The sequence below is a fragment of the Lepidochelys kempii genome, chromosome 1, assembly GCF_965140285.1.
Source record: "Lepidochelys kempii isolate rLepKem1 chromosome 1, rLepKem1.hap1, whole genome shotgun sequence".
Taxonomy (NCBI): Eukaryota; Metazoa; Chordata; order Testudines; family Cheloniidae; genus Lepidochelys; species Lepidochelys kempii.
Genome location: NC_136380.1, coordinates 240,828,953 through 240,851,981, shown reverse-complemented (window position 1 = coordinate 240,851,981; position 23,029 = coordinate 240,828,953). Strand labels below are relative to the sequence as shown.

The window sequence follows — 23,029 nt, the reverse complement described above, 5'->3', positions numbered from 1 at the left end:
GATTTACAGTTCAATTTGAGAAATAATTTTTGTACTTCTGATGATCTCAGTCGGTCAGCATTCTATGGATAGGGCAGCTTCTGCAGTCTGGTCTGACCCTCCGAGACTGGGTCAATGAACAGACTGTGACTGCTACTAGAGTCATCATTAATCCAAACAGGAGTCCTAGCCATTCACAATGTGCTTAGCAGGGGAATAAAGCCCCAATCTGGAAACAGACAGTGTGTGGGCAGACTGCTGCACCAATATGGAGCCCCAACAACTTCGGTGGCACTCAACACAGATACAGCAGTTGGCCTGGGCATGTCAATTGCAGGACTGAGGCTTCAATTCACCATTGAACTGGAACAATGAAGGAGATGAGCTTCTTTCAGTAACTGCAGTACTGTGCATCCATTTCTGGCCTAAGTGCTCTGGCAGCCCAAAAGCAAATGTAAAACAAATCACAGAGGAAACAAACTGAACTACAAAGCTACATAATCTGATAGGATGCACTGATTATTTTTTAAAGGGATACTGCCACGGACTGTACTTTTGGCTCAATTTTAAAGTATATTTTTAAAACAACTTTTCAACATCTAATATGAATAGAAATGTCTCAAGATTTGTCAAAAATAAGTCAATTACTTTTTTTTTTTTAATGTAAACATTCCCCTAGAGTGTTGGAAAGCCAAACACAACAGAACTGTGCTAGTGAATGAGCACCACATAAAGTAAAACTGACTATAAACAGAAAAAGACAATCTTCAGTCTAGTGTGACTGTCCAAGCTGAGAGAAATTGAAAAAGTCAATGACCATAAATTGTGAAAAGTAAATTAGGTTTTTAGTTTTAATAATTTGAGATGATTTGCAGCACAAGGAAGGATTTCATTTTTAAAATGACAGTGTCCCTTTAAATGAATTAAGGCTTCTACTTTTTATTTATTTATTTTTTTTAGCCATCATTAGTGATTTTGATGGGACTGCTGTCTCCAAGGAGGCATCGGTTAGGATAAGAAGAAGGGGAAGGTATCATGAAGATAGCATTAGACAGGGATAAGGATCTATTAAGTGTATCTCAGCATCAACCCTTTTACAGCTCCTACTGTATATGCACATAAGGGTATGGGGACAACTGATGGGCATGTCTGGGAAGAGCCTGACTTTTGAACGTTTTCTTAAAAAGTCTCAGTATAAGATAAACTCCAGAGAGACTGATACAGCAAACGAAGCACAGGGCTCCAAGGAAGGACTGCCACATGAAAATGACCACAAACAATTTGGATAGCAAGCTGGGGCCAGTAAAAGCCTGTATCCCGTCACTTGAATGCAGGGGGGGTATTTTTTGTCCAAAAAGCTAGTGTGTCAGGGTGGACTGGAATTATTCCCAGCAGCCGGACAGACAGATTACTGTGTGGTGCACTGATGGCCAGGGTGGAAGTCTTGGGGAAAGGCAGAAGGAGGAAATGACAGTTAAAAAGTAAACTGTTCCTAGAGGGCCTGATCCAAAGCCCCTTGCAGCCAATGGAAAGACTGCTACTGACTGCAATAGGCTTGGGATCAGGACCAGAGAGTGTGTACATGGAAGTCACTCCTTTCCATTCTGGGGAGTTGGTCCTGATGCTCTCCCTACCCATAAGTATACACTTTGGGCTTAACAACTTTATACTCTCAGTGGGAAATGAGTGGGCAGAGGAGACAAGGTAAGCCAACAGTTAGCCTGTGTTGGTTCTACCTAGAGCGTGCTGGTTGCTTGGGCTAGATCTACTGATTGTAGATGTAGTGGCTAAACAAGGAAACTGCTATAATGGGGGCTAAAATAAAGAAAGGGCTTTTAATGGTCAAGGTTGGCAAACTACAGACAAGTAGAATTTACAACCCTAAACTAAAGCCACCTATTAAGGGAGGCAGGCAGTGGCACCCAGGCAAGAAAGGAAAATTGCAGTGTCAGAGGGATGATTCTAATCCCTACATCCAATTAAAGCAGAGTAAATCACTCTAATACATGTTTTTAAGGATCTTAAATGACATAAGAGAGAATTAATATAAAAGGAAGCTTCCATATTGACAGTTGAGATGATGCAGAGCAGGTCTCAGGGGAGTAAGAGATCTGGATTTGTTGTATTTCCTAAATGCACCTACAACAAAACAAGACAGAAGTAGTACCCCTTATCCACCATTAAGTATTTCCGACATCTCTACTGGGAGCATTTTGCTTTCTTTAGGACATCAGAACACACTAGTTTCTTTGGAAGAAAAAAGGGGAACCTCAGGAGCAGACTTCTGAGAGCACTGGGTTGATATATTCCCCCAGACTGGGGGCAGCTCCTGTAGTTTGCTGTTTCTTGCTTTTGATTCCCATTTTTTTTCCCATTCACTTTATGCGGACTTCTTTATCCTAGTGGAATGTGGAGGGAGAAAATGTTTTTGGGAAGCCAGACAATGAAATGGGCTTCATTACTAACAGGAAAGGTGGCTGAGATTTAGGGGTTAAAAAATTTAATTTAGAAAAAGAATGGTCGTGTACAACCCCAAGGAGGAGGATTTAACTGTTGTGGGAAAAAATCCTCATGCATGGTTTGTGGACTGCGACAGACTCTCCTCTCTTTGAGCTGGAAAAGGGGTTCTGCTACAGCCAATCAGTTATGTGCAAGGTTTGTTTCTTCTTGTTGTTTGTGAGCCAAGGATGGGAGAAAGAGGTGAAGGGAAGGTTGGGGAGGGGTGTCAGCGGGGTTAGTCTCAGTAAGAGGTTCTGCTATACATACCACCCAGGTGCAAGTCGATGAGGTCACTGTAATAAGACTCTCCCCAATAGTCTACAACAAGGAATTGGTGAAGAGAGAGTTATTGAATCAGATATCCACCCCAGCCCCACCAAATCAAAGCAATATACATGAGAGAGAAAGACAGACACACACATGAGAGAGAGAGAGAGAGACAAAGAAACAACAAGAAATCATGCAGCTGTATTATACATATACTGGAGGAGATGGGGAGACAGAAAACAATTCCCAGCAGGCAGGCAGGCAGGCATTGGCTTCCAGAGGGAGGGGGCACAAGGTCTGTACAGAGACACTTCACCTTGTTCAGTTTGTACTCGTTCCTGACACCGACCCGTTTCCTGTTCTTGCTAAGAAAGGAAGAGATATGCTTGTTGCTTCCAGGCTGAAAAATGTGTCCTAAGGAAGCACCATAATTTCTCAGGTAAACTGCAGGAGACGTATAAGGATTGATTTCTTGGGGGTGAGGGTGAGACAAGACTGAGTGTAAAGCACATGAGTGGAGGGCACCGGGTGCTGGCATAACTGAGGAGTCCACGAGTGTGTGCACCAGGAAGACAAGTGCATATTTCTGCCAATGTGAAATGTGTGCTGGGGAAGGAGAATGTCTGTTGGTGTGGGATAGGTGCTGGGGAAGGAAAGACTTGTGTGGTTGTGCAGGTGTGTGATAATGGACACAACGTGTATTTGCACACCCCCTAGAGAAGGGTTAGCCAGCCAGTCTGGTACTACACTGTGGTTCTTTGGGCAAGAGGCACATGGGGGCAGTTCTTTCTGTTTGGCTTAGTACACTATTTCTCAAAGAACATGGTTTAGCTCAAGAAGACCAGAGACTCTTGGCCAACCTTGGTGATCTGAGAGCTGCAGGTGTATTTTCCTTAACTTTTAAAATTGGCTGCCCAAGATCTCTTTAAAGCGTGAGAAGAAACATCCAAGATGACAGAGCCCTCATTACTCACTTAGTTTAATAACTAGCCAACAGAGTGGAAAACAAACACTAGAGACTAAAGCCATTGGTCTGTGTCCCACCAGACCAATGCCTCTTTTTTTTTTTTTTTAAAAAAAAGCAAAGTTTTGCTAAATTACTATCAGTCCCATACAGAACACCATGTCCCATGGGGCATTTAAGGGAAGTGGAGAATGAAACCTTCTTTGAGACGATCCCGCTGCACCTGAGAGAAAGAGGCACTGGTTTCAAAAGACTGAGCTCCTGAACCACCAAACTTTTCACCGGAGAGGGAGATCACATTTCAGAATGTTCAGAGATGTCTTCTCTACACCTTCAATGTAGTCTGTGCAACGACCAATGGGAGTGATTGTCAAAGAAAGACAGAGAGACTAGTAAGGAAACTAGGCAGTCATGGGGGAAGGGGAGGAAGCGGTTATGGACTATAAACTAAGAATAAAAAAAATAAACGTAGGAATAAATGTTCAACTTTCAACATGGTAAGAAATTAACACTGGGGTGCTCCCAAGTTGTGTACTAGAACTGGTGGAGTTTATGTACAGTATTTACCAGTGATTTGGAAAAAAGGTGAACAAAGAGGTGAACAGTGAGGTGGAAACATTTGAAGCTAAAATTATTGAGGTTTAAGTCAAAACTAAAGTAGACCAAGGAACTTCAAAGGGACCTAACCAAGTTAGATGATTGGATAACAGTATGATACATGAAATTCAATGCTGACAAATATCAGATAATGCAAGCTGGAATAAATGATTTGAAAAAAAAATCACACTCATTGCTGAGTTCTAAATTAATGTAACCTCTCAGGAAGAGAGCTGGACATCATTGTGAACAGTTCAAAGACGACATCTGCTCAGTGGCAGTTAATAACACAAACAATATTAAGATGTATATAGAATGGATGGAAAATAGAAGTGAAACTATTTTAATGCCATGATATAAACAAATCATAAATCCTCCCCTACAATGCCGTTTTTAGTTCTTGTCGCCCCATGTCAGAAAAGATATTACAGATATAAAATGGGCCCAGAAGTGGGTGACGAGAATGATTAAAGGCTGGGAGAGACTCCCATTGGAAGAAAGATTTAAAATGTTTTAGTTCAGAGAAGAAATGAATATGCGGGGACCTGACAGAGATAATGCGTGGTGCAGAGAAGATCAGGAGCTCTTGTCTGTGTTCTGTTTCATAATACAAGGAAAAAAGGAGGCAATTAAATGAAATCTGAAAGGCAGCAAATTTAAAATTGATAAAGGCAATATTTTTACACACTACATAATTAGCTGGTGGAACTCATTGCCACAAACTATATAAATGCACCAAATCTAGCCGATCAACAATGGAAAATTTGAGGAATAAATGGAAACTGTCCATATGTCTAATATTGTCATCAAGAAATGGCTAATCATTTTGTCCACTTTACTTGCATATTTCCCCCTACCATTTGTTTGGTAGACTCTGTTCCTTCCTTTATGTCTGTGCAGCAACTTGCACGGTGTAGGAGTTACTTGAAATTATTAATAATAGTAAGAATATAAACCTTTATGTTTTATGTCAAAAGTCAACCAGTGATGAAAATTAGGAAGAAATCTGCTCTAGGGACAGGTGATTATACAGTTATACATTACAGAGAGTCTAATACCTTTCCCTGAAGTATCTGGTACCAGCTACTCTTCAAGAAAGGATGCTAGACCAGATGGACTATTGGTCTGATCCAGTACAGTAATTCCTATGTACCTCAGCCCTCTGTGTCGGCTAGGTGTGGAAGAAGAAAAAAAAAAAAAAAAAAAGATGTATTTCTCCCACCTTAAGTATGGCCAGGGCATTCTGTATAAACTTGTGAAATAGAGAAAGACCATCTTCAGGTATCATACAAGCACTGAACACATTCAACTCCTTTTGATCCCCTTTGTTTATAGGATTTCACTAAGGGGAAGTGCTGAACATGGTTGACCAAGGACAAAAGAGCAGTATTGAAAGCCATAAAGTACAGTGGAGTTTTCAGTGCTGAGTCAGTATCTGAGGCAATGCAGTGGTCTGCTTCAGGGAAAAGGGTAGGAGGAGATGTATGTAGATTTCCTGGATAATCCATGGATGGAGGAGACAAAAGTTGATAACACTACTGAGGGAGGGGTAAAGTAAGCATTTTAAAAGGAGGGAAAACACAGTGGCTCCAGTGTGAAGTATGAAAATTGCTCCCACTGGGCTGGCTGAAGAAGTGGGGGACACAGGTCACATTCTAGCCTGTGTTTCAGCCAACAGAACTTGGATTAAGACATTTTTTGGCATAAAGTATTCTCTGTTTATCCCCTGCAATGCTTGGAAGAGTTCAGGCTGCAGAGTCCCTCACGATGGGCTGAAGCTTCTGTAAACGTAACGTGTACAACCTTTTGGTGGAAATGTGGTGCTGTCACAGGCTCAGACCATCTCCCAGAGATTTGCTGGAGCAGGAGATTCTCGCAGTTGCACCGAGTGATGCACGTTCTCATATTCCTGCTTTTTAAAAAATGGTCACAAACACACCAGCCCGTGCAGGGCTGGCTTTAGGTTTCTGTCAGACTCAATGACAAGTAAAATATGCAAGGCCCTAATTCAGCTCTCCCCCTGCCCCCAAACTGGATACCCATAACCCCCACACCATAACTGCTTGCCTGCCTAGACATTCCCTAGATTGTGGAGAAGCACACGCTTCCATTTGTAAGGCTCCACGGCCTCTGGTGACGCTCCTTATATAGATGTCTTCAGCAGGTGAATGAGGAAGAAGGGATTCAAGGAGATAGAGGAATAAGCTAAAAGACTAACCAAAGAAAGGAGAGAGAGAGAGGTATTAATTGTGCAGTAGCTAGAGGGCCTGGGGTCTGCGAGTGGTGCCATGTCTGAATGCATAGATAGCATAGAGAGAAAGCTGCCACTGCAGATGTATTATTGCATCAGATTATTCTGTGAACCAACATATCATAGAAATCAATCAGAATAAAAAAACACTGAGGCGATCAAGCCTGTGCTCAAATGCTGACTGTGTGATTGCAGTACAACCCTTTGTTTGGATAAGACACTGTTAATCACCCAGCCTCTACAGGCACTTTCCTCGACAGTGGGTGGGTGAAGGTCACTTGTCAAGATCATCTGGGTATCTCTCACTTAATAATTTTCCAGCTATTGCAAGGGCCTCAAGCACTGGTGCATCTTGGTCCCTCATATTCTCTTCCTATGGCACATAGTCGTTTAGTACCCTGTAGATCTCAGTTCCTTTGGTCTAATTTCAGTTGTTGGGTTGTGTGCGCGGGTGCTGGATGATGTTGGTGACCTGTGATATCCAGGAGGACAGACTAAATTATCTAGTGGTCCCTTCTGGCCTTAAATTCTAAGACCTGACTTTCAGAAAGCCAAGCTGAGGGTTAAAGACAACAAAGCGAGATGGCTGAGTAGTAACCAATGAAAATCACACCAGACCTTCCTCCCAAGGAATCTTCATCACCCAGTCCAGTGCAATCCGTACAGAGACAGTGGCTGCTCTTCCATCCAAGCACCACACTGTACCATCTTTCAAACAGCTGTCCCATTATTACCATTTATAATCTCTGACCTTTGCAGTATGGTGCACACACCCGGGCCTGCCAGGTGCACATGCCCTGCATTTGCCCGAGGGGCGTTGGCTCCTGGCCCAATAATTGTATCATTTGGGATTGTTTTTTTCTGGATTATGATGTCATATGGGGAAGTTGGAGGGGTATAAAACTGCCACTCGGAACAAGTGTTTTTCTGCTCAGATACTTTTCCAGCCTGGCTCAGCACTCATTGCATTTAGCCCCAAAAGGGATGTAGCACATTCCATTAACAGCGTGACACAGTGAAACCTTTTGGTACATGCATTTCTGCTCCATACAGCTCGCGTGAGAGGTTATTGGTGTCTGGGCTGTGCAGTGAGGAGAAGGTACTTGCTGGGGCAGTTCTGTGATGGTCTCTTGTGTGGACACTAACTTTGATGATCCAATACAGTACAGGAACATACCTCATTTCAAAACATACGTCATTTCACAGTTAGTATCTTATCCTGCCAACTGGGCTCTCCTTGCTGGGTAACCTAAGTGAATTCCAGCTGGGTAACCCCTGTGCAATTTCTCTACGATGTAATTAATATTCCACTTTTGTTCCACCACCAAATAATAATAGATACACTTAGCTCTTATGCAACAGTTTTCAATGAATAGTGGGTAGGCATTTCCTGAGCCCCGAGCAAAGACAACTGCTCTGGGGACTTCTCCCATGAGAGAAGCCTCAGAGTTAGAACCACTTCAGGGATAACAGGGGCTCAGAATTCTGCTGGGAAAAGGGGAATTAATTCATGATCTGAGTCCAAGTTAAACTATTCCACTTTCAGTTCAGAGGGGACCCCCTCACCCTAAACTCCAAATTGTTATGAACGATTGCATGGGCATTAAGTCAGCAAACATTAAAAACAAACATTGTAAGGTACCTGCTTCTCCTCTAAGGGCCTTCTCCACTGCAACCCCCCTCTCCTCCAGCTGCCTCTGCTTCTCTTCTACCTGCTCCAGCTGCCGTTGGATGATCTGTTCAGGAAGGGAAGAGAGGAACATCATCATCAGGATCTGTTCCAGTACTCCAAATTATCCACCCCAGAATGACAGCTCCCCTTTCTCCCAGCATTTCCAAAAAGCTGCTCTCCATGCAATGTTTCAGAAGCAGGTACCTAATCAAGAGAGAGATGTGTCCTTTGCCCTAGTTTTGCAAGCAATCCCATGATGTTCCATTTTCTGTTAAGTCTCCCACCAACTTCCAAGACAAGAAGTGGTGCTGTTTGGTTAGGCGGGCCCCCTTCTCCGTGAGAGAACACAACCGGCCAACAGGTTTCATGTAACTCTCACCATCTCCTGGAAAGGACACCTACTACCCATTGCAAAGGTGCCTCTGACAATAAAACGTCCATCTGGTACCACTTATTGCAGCAAAATCCCACTGTAACATCCGTGGCTTATCTAATCATCACTGGCATAGCTGCATCGCATGTTATTCCGTGAGATCTGTTATTCCATTCAATTAACAATGGTTACTGCTCAATGGTAGTAGCTCTGACTAAGCAGGTGTTTTCTTGCTCTGCACTAAAGCTTTGAGCACCTCCTGGCATGTTTGTGAGGAGGCACCCAACATGATGAAGCCAGTAGGAACAGCAGCAATCTTGTTGAAATACAGAAAAGTAATCAAGAAAATCTGGCTATACAGTCTCCTCTTTCACATCCTGCCAACATGGTTTTCCTGGACAGCAGAGTGTAGTTCCTGTCAGGGCAAGAAGATACTACCAGAGGTACTACCTGGGCTCTGTGTAACCTCTTTAGTTCCTCCTGCTTGGCTTGTCGCCGGGCAGCTTTCTGCACTCGCCTGGTCAGTTTGGCGTTCAGCTCCTCCTCAGTGTAGGCTCTCTGCAGAAAGGAAAACAAGAGCAGATTTCACACACCATGAACAAGAGTGTGGGGGAAAGAAGACACTCCTCTCTCCATTAACCTCACAAGTGATGTGATCCTTCATTCCCAGAACTTTGTCAAGCAGTCAAGCTGTTCCATCTCCACAGGTGTTCACAGCGCAGCAGGTGACACTGTCAGGATCAATACAGCATGAAGGAGTGTGTGGCTCAACTGCAAAGCTGTGATTTTATTCAGCATCCCAGTCCTGGCTCTAGCTGGTATACAGTATCTTAGACCCAGTCTAAGCACGAAGATTGCACCCATTTAACTAACTGGTACAACCCTCTTGTGTGGACACACTGAAATCTATTTAAAAGTGTCTACGTATGGAGGCTGCACTGACTTAATTTAGAAAAAGGCTAAGGGCTTGTCTACAGGGGAAAGTCACACTGACATAATTATACTGTTTTAGATTCACACCTTCGCTTATATCGGTATTCCCCACATGTGGACATCCTTATTCCAGTGTAAGAGTACCTTTTTCAGTTTATCTAATGTTGCTTTGGAAGAGTTTTAAGATAAATGGAAAAAAGCCACTCTTTATTTGGAATAAATGTCCACATAGAGGAGTTACACTGATATAATATATAGTTTTATAGCTGGTAAATCTTTTCTGTGCAGACAAGTCCTCAGTTAAATCAGTGTAATTTCTGTGTGTATAGACAAAACCTAAACATAAGAGTGGAGGGAGGGGACGGTCATAACCACCATCACAGCTCGCCAGTGAAAAAAGAAACCACAAGAAATCATGTCAAGGAAAGAAAGGCCATAGCTACAGGGGAAAGAAGGTGCTTCTTCAGGCAAGTTAACCTGGTCACGCTAGCTTAACCTATCAGGAAAGTCCACTTAATACCAGGGTAGACACAGTTTAACACCTTTTCAGTCATCATTTCAGACCGGTATTACCTCTGTGTTGTAGCCTAGGTGGGCACAAGCTTATGTGACTTTAAAGATGTTAACAGGGCCTCACAATTATGTTAAGCTAACCTGACTGAGCCCACTTGACTGAAAAAAGCACCTTTCCTCCTCATATACATGGATTCAAAGTCTAAGGGATAATTGGAAAGAGGCAACTGCCTCTCCATAATCAAACCCAGCTGCAGACGGAGATGCCGCTCAGTTTAAGGGGCAAAATGTTGGGAAAGAGAGACCTGAATTTCTTTAAATCTAGTTAACATCACTTTTCTTTTGCAAGTCCCAACTGAGCAGCCCATCTCTGTAAGATTGGTCTTGGCAACCAATATCTGGGATAGTTTAGTGTGATCTTTAGTGGAGTTTTAAAACCAAAGGGCAGCAGCTCTATCCCAAGCTTTTGACACAGGGGATTACATGGAGGCATTATCGTATCTGCCAAGGGAAAGGAGTTAATGCGTTGCTTCTTCATTCTTCTGCACATAATGCTACCCCAGTTAGAAAGCAAAATAATTGAGGGGTGGAGGTTTAAGATCCCACCAAACACTCATGTGACACGGGCTAGGTTTGGAGGCAGGGATGGAGTTTAGGAAACAGAGATACTCCCTGTCTGGAAAAACTAATGTAACAACCTGGGACAGTTTCATTAAGATTTCACGGTTTGTCCAAGTGTGTTTCAAAAGACCCTGGAAACTAACACATGACCATTGACTCTTTTTCAAATGGGGAGGGTTGTTGTTTTTTTTAAACACACACATACAATACACTTTCTACCGAACAAACCACGCTGCTTTGAGACTAAGGATACTTAATGCATCTGCAGCACCAGACTGTCCTGCAGAGTGATTATCAGCCCCCCTTTTGGGCCCCTGAGGTGCACTGATCATTGCATGCAGTCTAACGAGTCAGAAAGGTTTGGGGTTCGTCACATTTTCTGTAGATAATCTTGAGGAAGATTCCATTGCCAAGGTTTGCTAACATCTCACTCATGCAGAGTCAGGGGTTGTGGTGTTAGTGCAGATGTGGTGGGAGGGTTGGGAGCAAGGTATGGATATGATGGGTTAATAAATGGGCATGCATGCAACAATGGCCAGCAATGGAGACACTACCTTTGACGAGTATGATCTCTTGAATGCCAGGGCGTGTGGTACATAAATCGACTTTAAAATGGGAATGGTAATGGGAAAAAAATAAAAACACACAAAATGGAGCAAAATCAGTTCAACATTGAAAACAAATGCACAGTAATACAAACAAAGCTGTTTTTAAATGCAACATAAAATTGTACAAATGGTGAACCTGGCACAGCCTGATTATGCACAATGAAAAATCTCTACTCAGAAATCCATTTACCAGCACTCTCCTGAAGGCAATTCCAACTGAGGAGCCTCTTTGGAAAACCAGTCATCCAGGAGATCCCCTTTTCTATTCTGGCAATACGTATTTGTAGATATGTGGACAAAGAACATTTTGGTTCAAGCTTTGGAACAATGGTTTGGGTTGGTTCTGTTTTGATCTGAACCAGCTCAGCCAATCATATATGGCTTCTTTAAAAAATCCACACACATATGATTGAGTTCATTTAGAAAAAGATTTGGCTTGTGAGAACCCTAGATTCACCCAGCAGCTGGGAACCTCAATCAGGGATGAGGATTCACTGAGGTAGGTCCTGTACAGATGTACAACTAAGACAGCAGTCCATTCTACAAATTAATGAATCTCTTGGTGAAGAAGCCTTTTCGGATATCTCACTATGCTGCTCTCTATTCAGCCTGTTATCTTGTCCCTGGGTTTTGCCTTTGTCACAGAGCCTAAAGCCTGCATCCTGGCGGGACTCACTCTGGTGTCCGCTTGTTCAACGTTCAGAGTGGCAGCGAGATCACGTGCAGACTCCGTTGCATTCCCCCTCATCTACTTTCTGCTCCACAACCTTTTTTCTCAGAAGTTCTGGTGCTTTTATGTCTTGGATATGGCCTTTGCTTACTAATTAAAAATAACCTCGGAGTTCCACCACCCTGGCCTCGCTCGTTGCTTTGTAACCTGCACGAATGTTACCCAGGGTTCTGAGCGTGTTGGGTCTCATCAGCTAATGGAGGCTCCGACTTGGTACCTGAATGGGACTCCTCCAAGAGTGCTGAAAAGGAGACACTCTTCACTGCACCAGTACTGACTCCGTGCTGCTGCAAGGTGTTGGGAGTGTTCTGCTGCTGAGCAGCGGCTCAGTAAGGAGCAGTGCTACGAGTCAATGACAGCGGAACACTCTGCTCTGGCCCCTCAGTCCTGTAATTTCAGCTCAGTTAGAAAAAAAAAAAAAAAAAGCTACAACCTTACCGATTCAAGAGTGGCACGCTAAGGCTACGTCTACACAGCAGCTGGGACACAGAGGTGCTCGCTTTGCTTGAGGTAGACAGGCACCCGCTACCACTGCTCAGACTTGGACACTAAAAACAGCAGTGTGGTTGCAGCAGCCCAGGTGAGAGCTCTGCCTAGACGGGACAGCCTTCGGGGCTTGTTCTTGAGCCGCCACCACCACATTGCTATTTTTAGTGCGCTAACTAGAGCGGAGCTAGTGTGTGTCTGTCTACCGGTGCTGCGAAGCATGATCCCAGCGGCTGCACAGACGTACCTTTAGCTCCATTAGCCCCTTCAGGTGAAACGATTGCACTGCCCAGTGTTCCGAAGCAAAGTGAATTTCCATTGTGCGATGAGGTACAGAGCGCATAGTAACGCGCCCTAGGCAAAGTGCCAGCATTCAGCATTTTTGCCGAATATTCATTTAACTAAAACGATCATGAATGGAAAGCTGAGAAACAATCTGAACATGTATGCAAACTTTAACATTCAGCAAACTATCTGCAGCAGGAGACATGTATTTCTGATCATCGCCCCACATCCTGTACATTCTCTCTCTCACACACACACACACAAATATTAGCGCACAACCCACAGGGAACTACATGAACATTCTTTACATGAAGCGTTTGTTGAAAGGCAACACACTAAGCCACACAAAGTTAATTCACTACTGATTGCTAATGCTATGATGGGCAGGCTAAACAGGCCAAACCCTCTGGGAAGCAAGTTCAATACAACAACCACAAAAGCAACATCAGCTGGATTTTAACTTCGAAAGGGTTCAGATAAAAGTTATGTGGCATTAAGGGAGCCACTTCTTCCCCATAATGGAGGAAATAAGCAGTTGACTTGGTCTGTAATTAAAAGGCACAAACCCAAAAATCAGAGCTACCCTTTTGCCAGCCACACCCTGGATGCAATTCCTTCTGCAGCGAGACTTGCCAGGCTGTGGTGTAAATGTTTTACAACCCCAGACACACTTGTTGTGAACCAAAAGGCTGATGTGTCTGTGGTCTGTTCCCTCTGGATTAGTGCACACGCTCCCAATTACTGCTCCTGGAAAGCATACTCAGGCACTGAGCAAAGAGGAGATCCTTAAGTGTGACTCAGCCACAGCAAATGGAGAAAGTGAGACAAGAAAACCATATCCTGGAAATCTTGCTGCTTATGTAAAATAACTGAGAAAATTTAAAGGAAGAACAATATTTTTGTTGGGTATCAGGAAGAATTCCAGGCCATCTGTAGCATCTCCAGGCCCTGGAATACTCAGTGGCCACCACCTCTTCTGCAAAAGCCAATTGTTACCAAAGTTGCTCAGCATGGAGGTGCCAGAGAAAAGGAGTGAATATTAGAGCACCCCCCAACTTTGAGAACATACATGGTGCTTATTGAAGTCCCGCTGCCAGGAGTTCACAAGCTGGACAGGAATGACAGCATCACAGCTCTTATCTGAACCTCCCCCTCTTTCTGCTTCCCCAGATACCTCCTCCTTCTGCATCTCAGATGCAATGCGGAACTTGTCATGAAACACCTCGAGGGCAAGCAAAGGGAAAGAAGAAGCAAAAAACAAAGAGAAGAAAGGGGTCCAATATAAAGAACGGTTCCCAGAGTAAAACCCTCTTCTCAGAGAAGAGGACTACATATATATGAACCAGGGAGGGAAGCTTAAAGAGGTTTAATTACATGAGGACGAGTCCCATTCACTTCAGTACACCAAACCCTCAGCTTGCCACGTTTATGAGAATTTTATTGTATCATAGTTAAAAATACAAGTGGAAATGATCTTCTCCTGTATTTCCACTTGCACTAAACCACAACCATCCCAATCAGCTGAGACCTTCACCAGCTGATCCAGACAACTGCCCTAACGTGGCATTTGCCATTGATTTCTCCAGGCTTGGTGAAAGGTGGGGGGAGCTGCTCACCATTAGTGTGGAGAGCTGTGATACTGTCCTCTAAGGTTCCTTTTGTTCATGAGATGGAGGTGGACAATCCCATCCCAGATGCTAGGTACATGCTCCAGTGGCTAGCTTCTCCCGTCACTATGGCAACAATTATATTTTTAGCACAGTAGAGGGATCACAGCTAGCACAGGTACGTCTCCTCAAACTGGAAATTACACCTCCAGCTTGACGTATAGACATACCCTGGGAGCCAGGCACAAGGGGAGAAAGCGGGGACAGGAGAGAACTCACTTCTCTCTTTCCAGTGCATGCTTGAGCTGAGGACCATGGTATTGTCAGTGAGAAGGACGTACCCAGTCACCACACCCCAAACCTGCAGGGCACATCCAGGAACCCCTCTGACAGCTGCGGGTTTCTCTCCACTCCAGCATCCACTGTGATTTTTTTTTTATCTTTCACTTGTTCTGTTTTTACTTTATATTTTCCCCCGTTCAAATGAAACTATGAAAACGTGGCCACCCCCTTCATTATGTGATGAATACACTAGAGAGAGAGAAATAAAAAGCAGGGGCCCCTCAGTTCCTGCCAGATCTCTTGCTCACAGGTATGCCCTGGTCCCAGCAAAATGACAGGTGTCTTTTTTAGGGTGTTTGTGGAAGTCCAGCAGAAGCTCCTTCCACTTTCTCTTTACTTGTCTACTCCCCTTTGAGCCCCATTTCACTGTGGAGTTGCCTTTGGTTGGGGAGGGGTCCATGTGGCTCGCTCCAGAACTCTACAGCACTAGCCAGAGGAGGCTGCTCACGAGCAAGCAGACACTTCTTTCTCTCAAGAAGCTGAGCTCACACCCAGCCCTTACCTGCACGGTGAGCAACAGCCCTATGCTCAAATCTCCATGTATCCAACGCGCCTTCTTCCTATTTCAGTTTCGCAGTCACTGCTTACACCCAGGAGACACGAATCTGGAAACACTGCTAATTGCCAGGGATCCCTCAAAGGGAGTAGGGACAAAATGGGAGCGGAATAGACACAGGCTCTCCAGGCAGGCTCTTCCAGACAGAAGAACCCTAACGTATAGATCCACATCTCCCTGGGGAAATACGCACACATATGCCATGCTGCAGAACCACAAACCTGCAGCTTGCACCTCTCTGGATACTCTGTCTTGCCTATGCCTTTGCTGAATGCACAGTAACATACCTGTATGCAGTTTGCCTCAAACTCCAACAGATCAACCTATTGACTAGGTTGGCACAACAACGTCCTAAAACCAGATCTTCACCATGAAGTGAGGAATGTCCCAATGGCACATTTCTGTAGTAATGTTACAGCCAGTAAAATTTACTCTTTAGACATGAAATTCCCAATGCTAGAGATTATGAGTATGTTCTCTAGAGGGACAAAAATATCCTACCCTCAGAACAAGACAATACACACAACGCCTGTGTGCATGGCAATGACAACAGGACCTCTGTACAATGCCAATAGGGAATCTGGCTTATTGTTGAAACTGACTGGTTGATTTCAGGTTTATTATTCAGACAATCTTATACTAACACCATCTGCAGCAAAAACAGTAAGAATGATAAAGTTAATCCTGGCAAACGTTGTTGTGGTTCTGAGTCTATGATCTCTATGAGGACAGTTCTATCTAAATGGTCTTCCTACCTCTCGCTTGGATTTCTGAGAAGATCGTTCGAGAACATCATCACTGGAGAGGTCAGAGTCCTCTGAGAAACTCAAGTGTCGACGGAGCTGCAAATCTGAGAAAACAGACCAAAAAAAAAGTAAGAATAGGATGACAGGTTTAGAAGAGTGGTCACTACTATTGTGTTTCTATCTCTGCAGATACTTTTGAGTTTGGTCTTGCTCCTGCTTGATTTACACTTTTGAAATAGCTATCACAGTCAAACTTCACTGCTGCAACATCTGGGAATATCGTGCTCCCAAAAGCACCGCTCCACAAAGCTACACCACAGTGTGGAATCATTGACTGTGGGGTTTCCTTCTAAGGAAGCCCCACCTTCTGAAACAGATAAATTTGAGAATGATGTTGAACAAGGTAAGCACAGCTTCCTTTCCCTCCAGCCAGGTCAACATTCCTATAAAGAGGCTGAGCATTTGGATGATAGCAGCAGGGATTAAGTCTTTTTGGCCAGCTCCACTTTGGTATGAGTCAAAAGAAGTGACAGGTACGTCTGCTTTGGCCCATGTTTACAGATAACTGCTTTAGTATGTCTCAAGATTCTCAAGTTGTCACTAAAGTGCTCTGAGTGGTAAGTGGCAGATCTGTATCTATGATTGACCCCATGACCCCTGCTTTTTAGAGCAGCGGAGAGCTGGCAGGTCCTAAGCCACACAGAGAGCAAAGAGGAGGGAAAGTAACCATATCTCCATGCCCTCTTAAGCACCCATTTACCTTTTAATTAATGAAGGGACATTTATGTCTATCTCTAAAAAAATTGCATAGTCTGCCATGGCAGATTCAAGGGAAGTGAATGATGGTCAAGGTAGGAAGCCAGGGTGGGAGTTAAAACAAGTTTGAAAAGTGGCAAACTCCTCTCTTTTGAGTCAGGTTAAGGCAGAAAAATGACTAGTTTTGTAGCCTGGTATGTGTGAAATGAACAGTAATGTACCAAATCTGCTATTTGACAATCTGTTTCTCCCATTGATATGCTACTTATTTTATAAACAAACATACAGTCTACAGTTCCAATCCCATTATCCTCAAGGCTTTGCATGTTAGGCAAAGGAGAGCGACTCAGAACATAACAGTGTGGGGTAGCGAGCTGGGACTACTTCATTTCAGAAGCTTTCCAGCTGCAGTGAAAGTACAGTGTGCAGACAGGCAGATGTACTATACCTGCTGCTCTAACCATTGGAGAGACCTTGTGCTTCCCAGAGTCCACTGTGGCACCACTGGAAGGAGTGCTAGGGCAGGATTTGTCATCAGTCTTTTTCTTCTTGTCTTTCTTGTACCCAGAAAAAACAGACTTCCACAATGATCTGGGCTTGGTGGCTTCCTCGGCCATGCCACTTGATTTGTCAGAAAGCCGGCTGTCATTCTTGGATTTCTTCTCCTTTTTGTTCTTACGAGGGGAGAAGAGAGAAGTCCTTTTCTTACTTTTCCCACTGGAGCCCTCTGAGGAGGTGACGGACCCTTCGGGCCCAGCAATGTCAACAGGGGGGGAGAGGAACCTTTCATTAGCAGCATCATGTTTCAGCGTGGGGCCCTCTGCTGCTTTCACGGCCAAACGTGCTGAGGACTCAAAACCTCTCTCTTTGGGCTTCAAGGGCATGGAGGAGGCTTTTCGTGCCTTGGTGGCCGCAGCAGCTGCAGCCATCTCCAGATCTTTCATCTTACACAACTGCTTAGCCATGGCATCCCGCAATGCCTGACTCTTTACAGATTTCTCTCTGGCTCTCATTCTTTCCTCAGCTAGCTCCTTGGCTTCTGGAGAGATTTGAGGCAGCACTCTCTTCCTTTGGTTCGCTTCTCCTTCCATTGATGGAGGTCCACCATTCTCTTTGACCAATGGCAGGTGAAGAGGCTTCTCTGGCCTTGGCCTACTGGTAGGGGGTGTAAAGAACTTCTCATGAAGACTTGTATCCTCAGTTCTCTCATCATAAGTGTCTTCTACATCATCAGCAAATGGAATCTCATCCACACTCTCCACAAATGACTTCCGCACCTCTTCTTTTGAGCCCTGGGTTGACTCTTTGGCAGGAGGGTTGTGCTCATAAGGTGAGGGTGCAGGAGGTGTCGGTGCTGGTGCTGGCTTAGATTCTGTCTCATTCTGCCAAATTGTCTGATGCCTCTTTCTACGCAAAGTTGCTGGTGCTTCATTTTGAGGAGGTGGTGGGGGAGGGCTTGATGGTGGAGTGAGCATAGTGGAATCAGAAGTATTGAAGCTCTGGCTGGCCAATGTCCTCATGTTGGATGAACTTCCATGCAGACCCAATCCAGAGCTGCTGGATAAGTCTCTCTTTACTTCATTGGAACTCTTCAGCTCTTTGTCTGAAGGAGATTTTGGAGTCAGCAGAGACATCTGCTCACTGTCTAGTTTGGACATGATCAGCCTTCTTGGGGCAGGCTGGGGTTTTACAAGATGGATCCCCTCCTCCTCTGAAACACTCAGCGGAGCTGACTCAAGGGCTGAGACAGTAAAGCTAGGCTCTGACCCTTTGCTTCTGTTCACTGGAGTGAGCCCCAGACTCCTCCGGATTTCAGCGCTCTTCATCCAGAACTCCTCTACGAGGTTATTCCGTTTCAGGGCTTCTTCTGCAGTAGTAGGGCTCCCCAATTTTCCCACCTCCTTATCTTGGCTCTTTAGGGCAAGTTGGGCCAGAGGAGTGGATGTTAAGGCTGGTACAGGCTGAAAGCACACTGGAGGTTCCACTGGAGATGGAATGGGTGCTTCAGCAGACGGCAAAGGCTGGGAACAGATAGGCCACTGGGCAGAGGCGGGGGATGAAGCCAACATAGGTGTTGCTGGCTGAGACTGCACTGGTGATGCAGGTGTGATGGCTTCTGGCAATGCAACTGGTTGGGACCGTATTGGAGAGAGAGAGACAGAAGGGCTTTTAACTTTCTGATCTTCAAGGATTTCATCTTTTGGACTTTCTTCAAGGAGGAATGGTTCACGAAAAAAGTGTGTCTCTGGAGATTTGTCCATGCAGGGCACTGCCGTGAGGTGATCCTTTACCTTCTATGGAAATGCAGAAACAAAAGAAATGATTATTAATGGTCACTAAGCACCTTCAGAGGGATTTAGAATACTGCTCCATGCCTCAGGCTTTCAGGAATAAGGGAGTGATAATTTAAGCTTCAATATATGAAAAATGCATTTGGCGTCCTTTTCCAGTGCATGGAAAACCACTTGGGATCTTTCATCAGATATTGCTCCACTCTGTAAGCTGTCTATTCTGCAAGTCGAAACGACAAATTTAATTTTGGAAAAAGAAGGGAAGTACATATCAGAATACCCAATTCCGCTTTACCCCTTCCCCGCTCCGAGTGGCCCCCCCATCAGGGGAAGGCTCCTCCAGACCTATTCCACATTTTGGCCAGGGTAGGGTTGTTTCTCAAAGGCATGAGGCATTCCTTAGTTTGGGGCTCAGTACGTGGGTGCTGCAGAGCTCCCAGCCGCTAATCATCTGAGGAGTCTTAGATTTCACTTGGACCTGCTGCCACTAGACTGCTACGTCACCCAGGCAATGTATTATGTTATAGAGTTTAAGCCTTTGACATTTCCCCATAGAGATTTACTATCTGAAGAGTGTCAGCTGCAGAAAATGTTATTTTCAAAACTATGCAAGATCTTCAAGGCAGAGACCTTGTCTACCTGTAAGCCTGGACAGCACCTAGCACAAAATGGCCCTGGATCCTGACTGCAGCATTACTATAAAACAAATAAATGTGTCTGATAGCACAATTAAAAGTGACAAGAGGAATTCACTCCATTCCCTTCCAGTATGAATGCTGTCAACAAACCAGCCTGATCTCACAATTTAAGTTTTGGCTAGGGAATCTAAATCAAACCGCACTGGCAATTTAGCAAGTAAATAATCACAAAAACAAAGGATACAACAGTTAAAAATAACTTTTTCTTTGCCTTTAGATTTAGAGACTTGTACTACTGATCAGCCATTGCACCGTGAACTTCTTCAAAAAGTGGCTTGTTTTCTTCTAAAATCTAAATGAAACTAGGTCTCAAGAAGTCAGAGGACAATGTACATTATCTAGATAAGAAAAAAGAGCTAAAACTATCACTCTGTCATACAAGCTGTTCTACTAATCTAGATAGTACAGTCCCTTAATCAATATCAACATAGCTTTGAACAGCACCAGAAACTCTTACCTCTATTTGTTCTGCACTGGGACTACCAACTGGGGACTGAGGAACAGCAGTCTCATTGGGTGACCAGATCGGGGTGGAGGGTTTGCATGGATCTAGGGGAAATGGAGAGTCCGTTAAAAAAACCCATAAACAAGCCTTTTAACATTCTAAATCCATGCGAAGCACAGTAAACAGTGAACAAATCACTAGCCCTTTACATTCTAGATGAGCCCTCTGGAGTCAGTTTGAGAATCTGTATGTGACCCTAATGACACAGGCAGTTAGCCCAAAAGCACCCATAGGGAGCTGAGAGAGGGAACAACTGGTTCTGTGGGTTCCCTTACGCTTTGGGAAGATGTGGTATCACAACACCTTTCTCAGAACACAAATGCAAACACATGCAAGGCATTGAGAGTATTGGCATGGTTCAAATGTAATTGAAGAGATTGCTTTCACCAACAGCTCAGTTGGACAATTCAAAGAAACGATCAGTCTTCCTCGACTGCAAGATACAGAGATTAAGTATTTACCTTCTGTCAGACAGCAGGGAGCCGTGACCTCTCGCTCACCCTCATCCTCAGAGACTTTCAATTCTGGCTCTTCCATGTCCCCTTGAGGTAAGTGACACTCATCTTCTGCATCAGGTGGGGTGTCATCTGACCATCTTTGATCTGGGTGGGAAAAAGACAATGACACAGAAAGGAAGAGGTCTTGGATGCAAACCCATAAGGACAGCCATTTGTTTCCTAAATCTTTCGATTATCCTATCTACCTTCTCACAGGGTGCCATTCACTGTGGTACCCCAGCACCTAAATCGTCTATTCCTTCATTACATGCTAACTGGGGTCACTTTAATTAGTTACCAATGTGATACAAATAAGTTCTCTAGTTTGTTTCATGCTTTCCACAGTTATGCTGGAAATTTTCCTACATCTCCTAATATGTGCAGTTTCTTTCATGCTGGGAAGAGAAGGCTTTGGGTCAGTCCTACAGCCTTTTTCCACATGAACACTCACTTCTTCATTCAGAAGGACTATAATGAGAGTAAGGACTGCTGTTGTTACAAGGAGGAAGGAGAAAAATTGTTCTTCTTAACCTCTGAGAATAGGACAAGAAGCAATGGGCTTAAATTGCAGCAAGGGACATTTAGGTTGGACATTAGGAAAACTTCCTGTCAGGGTGGTTAAGCACTGGAATAAATTGCCTAGGGAGGTTATGAAATCTCCATCTTTGGAGATTTTTAAAAGCAGGTTACACAAACACCTGTCAGGGATGGTCTAGACAATACTTAGTCCTACCATGAGGGCAGGGGACTGGATTAGATGATCTCTTGAGGTCGCTTCCATTCCTATGATTCTGTGATAAGACTGAGCCTTCTAACAAACAGAGTGGTTGCGAGCAATGTCTTCCAGAATCCATGGCACTACAGTTCTTCAGTTCCATTTCACACTTCAATCCAATTTTTCTCTCTCGTCTGCACTGAGCTCCCACATATACAGATCTGCTCTGACTGGATCACCCTTACACAAGATACCTGCTTCCCAACATGACTCTGCTTCCAATAACAAGGTTTAATGATGCACTGTGGTACCGTACCATCATCCAGCTCTGCACCTGTGTCTCCATCTTCGCCTGCTTCCCCTTCTGTATCTGCTGGCTCTGTGCCCACCTCATCCTCCACTTCATTCTCCTCAAATGGGGCTGGAATGCATTAAAACATTGAGAGAGAGAGAGGAAGGAAAAACAATCTATACAATAGAAAACAGTTTTAAACTGCACCAAGTGCCCTGAGTGCCAATATTTACTCATTGTTTCTCCAACAAGGTGCTCTGAGGTGTGTCAGCAGGGGAAGACACTCAGCTGGCATTTCAAGCCTTGAGTCTGAGTAGTCAAGAGGTTTTGTGCCTCTGAGGAAGCTTTGTCACAGACACTGGCACTGCAAGGTTTTCAAGGCACGTTTGAGGGACTGGCCTCGTGAAGTACCAGCGTCTCCACTTCGGCAACCAAGGCATGCTTGAGTGAGACATTAAATGAGGGTGTCAGAGAAAGCTCTAATGGAATACGCTCAGCTGTTGCTCCAATATAGTATTGGTACCACAAAGGAACTGCAGTTACCAACATTTTAGAGGATGTGTGCTAGATGCAAACTGCAATCTCCTATTCTGCCACAATAACTTGCCTAGCAGCGGAAACAAAGAAGTTTGAGGGACATGAAGTCAGATGAGGTGACCTGCCAGGAGGGGATTAGCCAGGAGAGTTGACCATTTGGAAACTGTTTAACTCTGTGCGGCTGCAACATTCTAGAAGAAACCGTTTGGTGGAGTGCAGACAGCAGTGCAGATACCCAGGGCCCAGATGTATTCAGATATTTTAATGTGAACAACAGACACATAAGAAGTCTGTTCTTGTGTGCCAGAGCCCAGAATCTGCTTTACAAGATCAGTCTGAAGGGAAGATTCATGAATTTATAAACCCAAAGAAGGCATTTGACAACATTACACATAAAAGGATTTAATTCCAGAGGGGAGCATGAGGCCCCACCAGGATGGGCTTTAATTCACATTACTAAATGATATTTCACAAAAGCCAAGAGACTCCTACAACTCTCTCCATTGCTACACCTTATCCCATCTCAGTTATTATGCATGGGTGTTGGTCACACAGCTTCAAGGTCCTTCCATAACTTCAGGCAGAATCTTTTTTTGTTTTAAAGGAGTTTCTAGCTTTAACTATAGCACCAGCAGACTGCACAAACCTGGGCCCCTTTTTTGGTTTTGTGCATATAATTAGCACAACTGCAGGCTCAAATGATGTTAGA

The 23,029-nt window shown here is 44.3% G+C and overlaps 1 protein-coding gene across 5 annotated transcripts in view; it reads right to left on the bottom strand.

Moving 5' to 3' along the window:
- MICAL3 (microtubule associated monooxygenase, calponin and LIM domain containing 3) overlaps positions 1-23,029 on the bottom strand; it is a 243,355-nt gene that overhangs the window by 23,719 nt on the left and 196,607 nt on the right. For 2 of the 5 annotated variants that reach the window (XM_073319697.2, XM_073319780.2), the window contains 8 exons: positions 21,808-21,912; positions 20,741-20,881; positions 20,232-20,323; positions 17,234-19,079; positions 16,039-16,133; positions 9,053-9,160; positions 8,200-8,293; positions 2,746-2,796 (listed from right to left, as the gene is read on the bottom strand). In XM_073319697.2, the coding sequence (XP_073175798.1) occupies positions 2,746-2,796; positions 8,200-8,293; positions 9,053-9,160; positions 16,039-16,133; positions 17,234-19,079; positions 20,232-20,323; positions 20,741-20,881; positions 21,808-21,912 (2,532 nt within the window). Of the gene's footprint in view, positions 1-2,745; positions 2,797-8,199; positions 8,294-9,052; positions 9,161-16,038; positions 16,134-17,233; positions 19,080-20,231; positions 20,324-20,740; positions 20,882-21,807; positions 21,960-23,029 lie in introns of those variants that run through there. The other 3 variants (XM_078849782.1, XM_073319771.2, XR_012155812.1) reach the window with 2 other exon arrangements.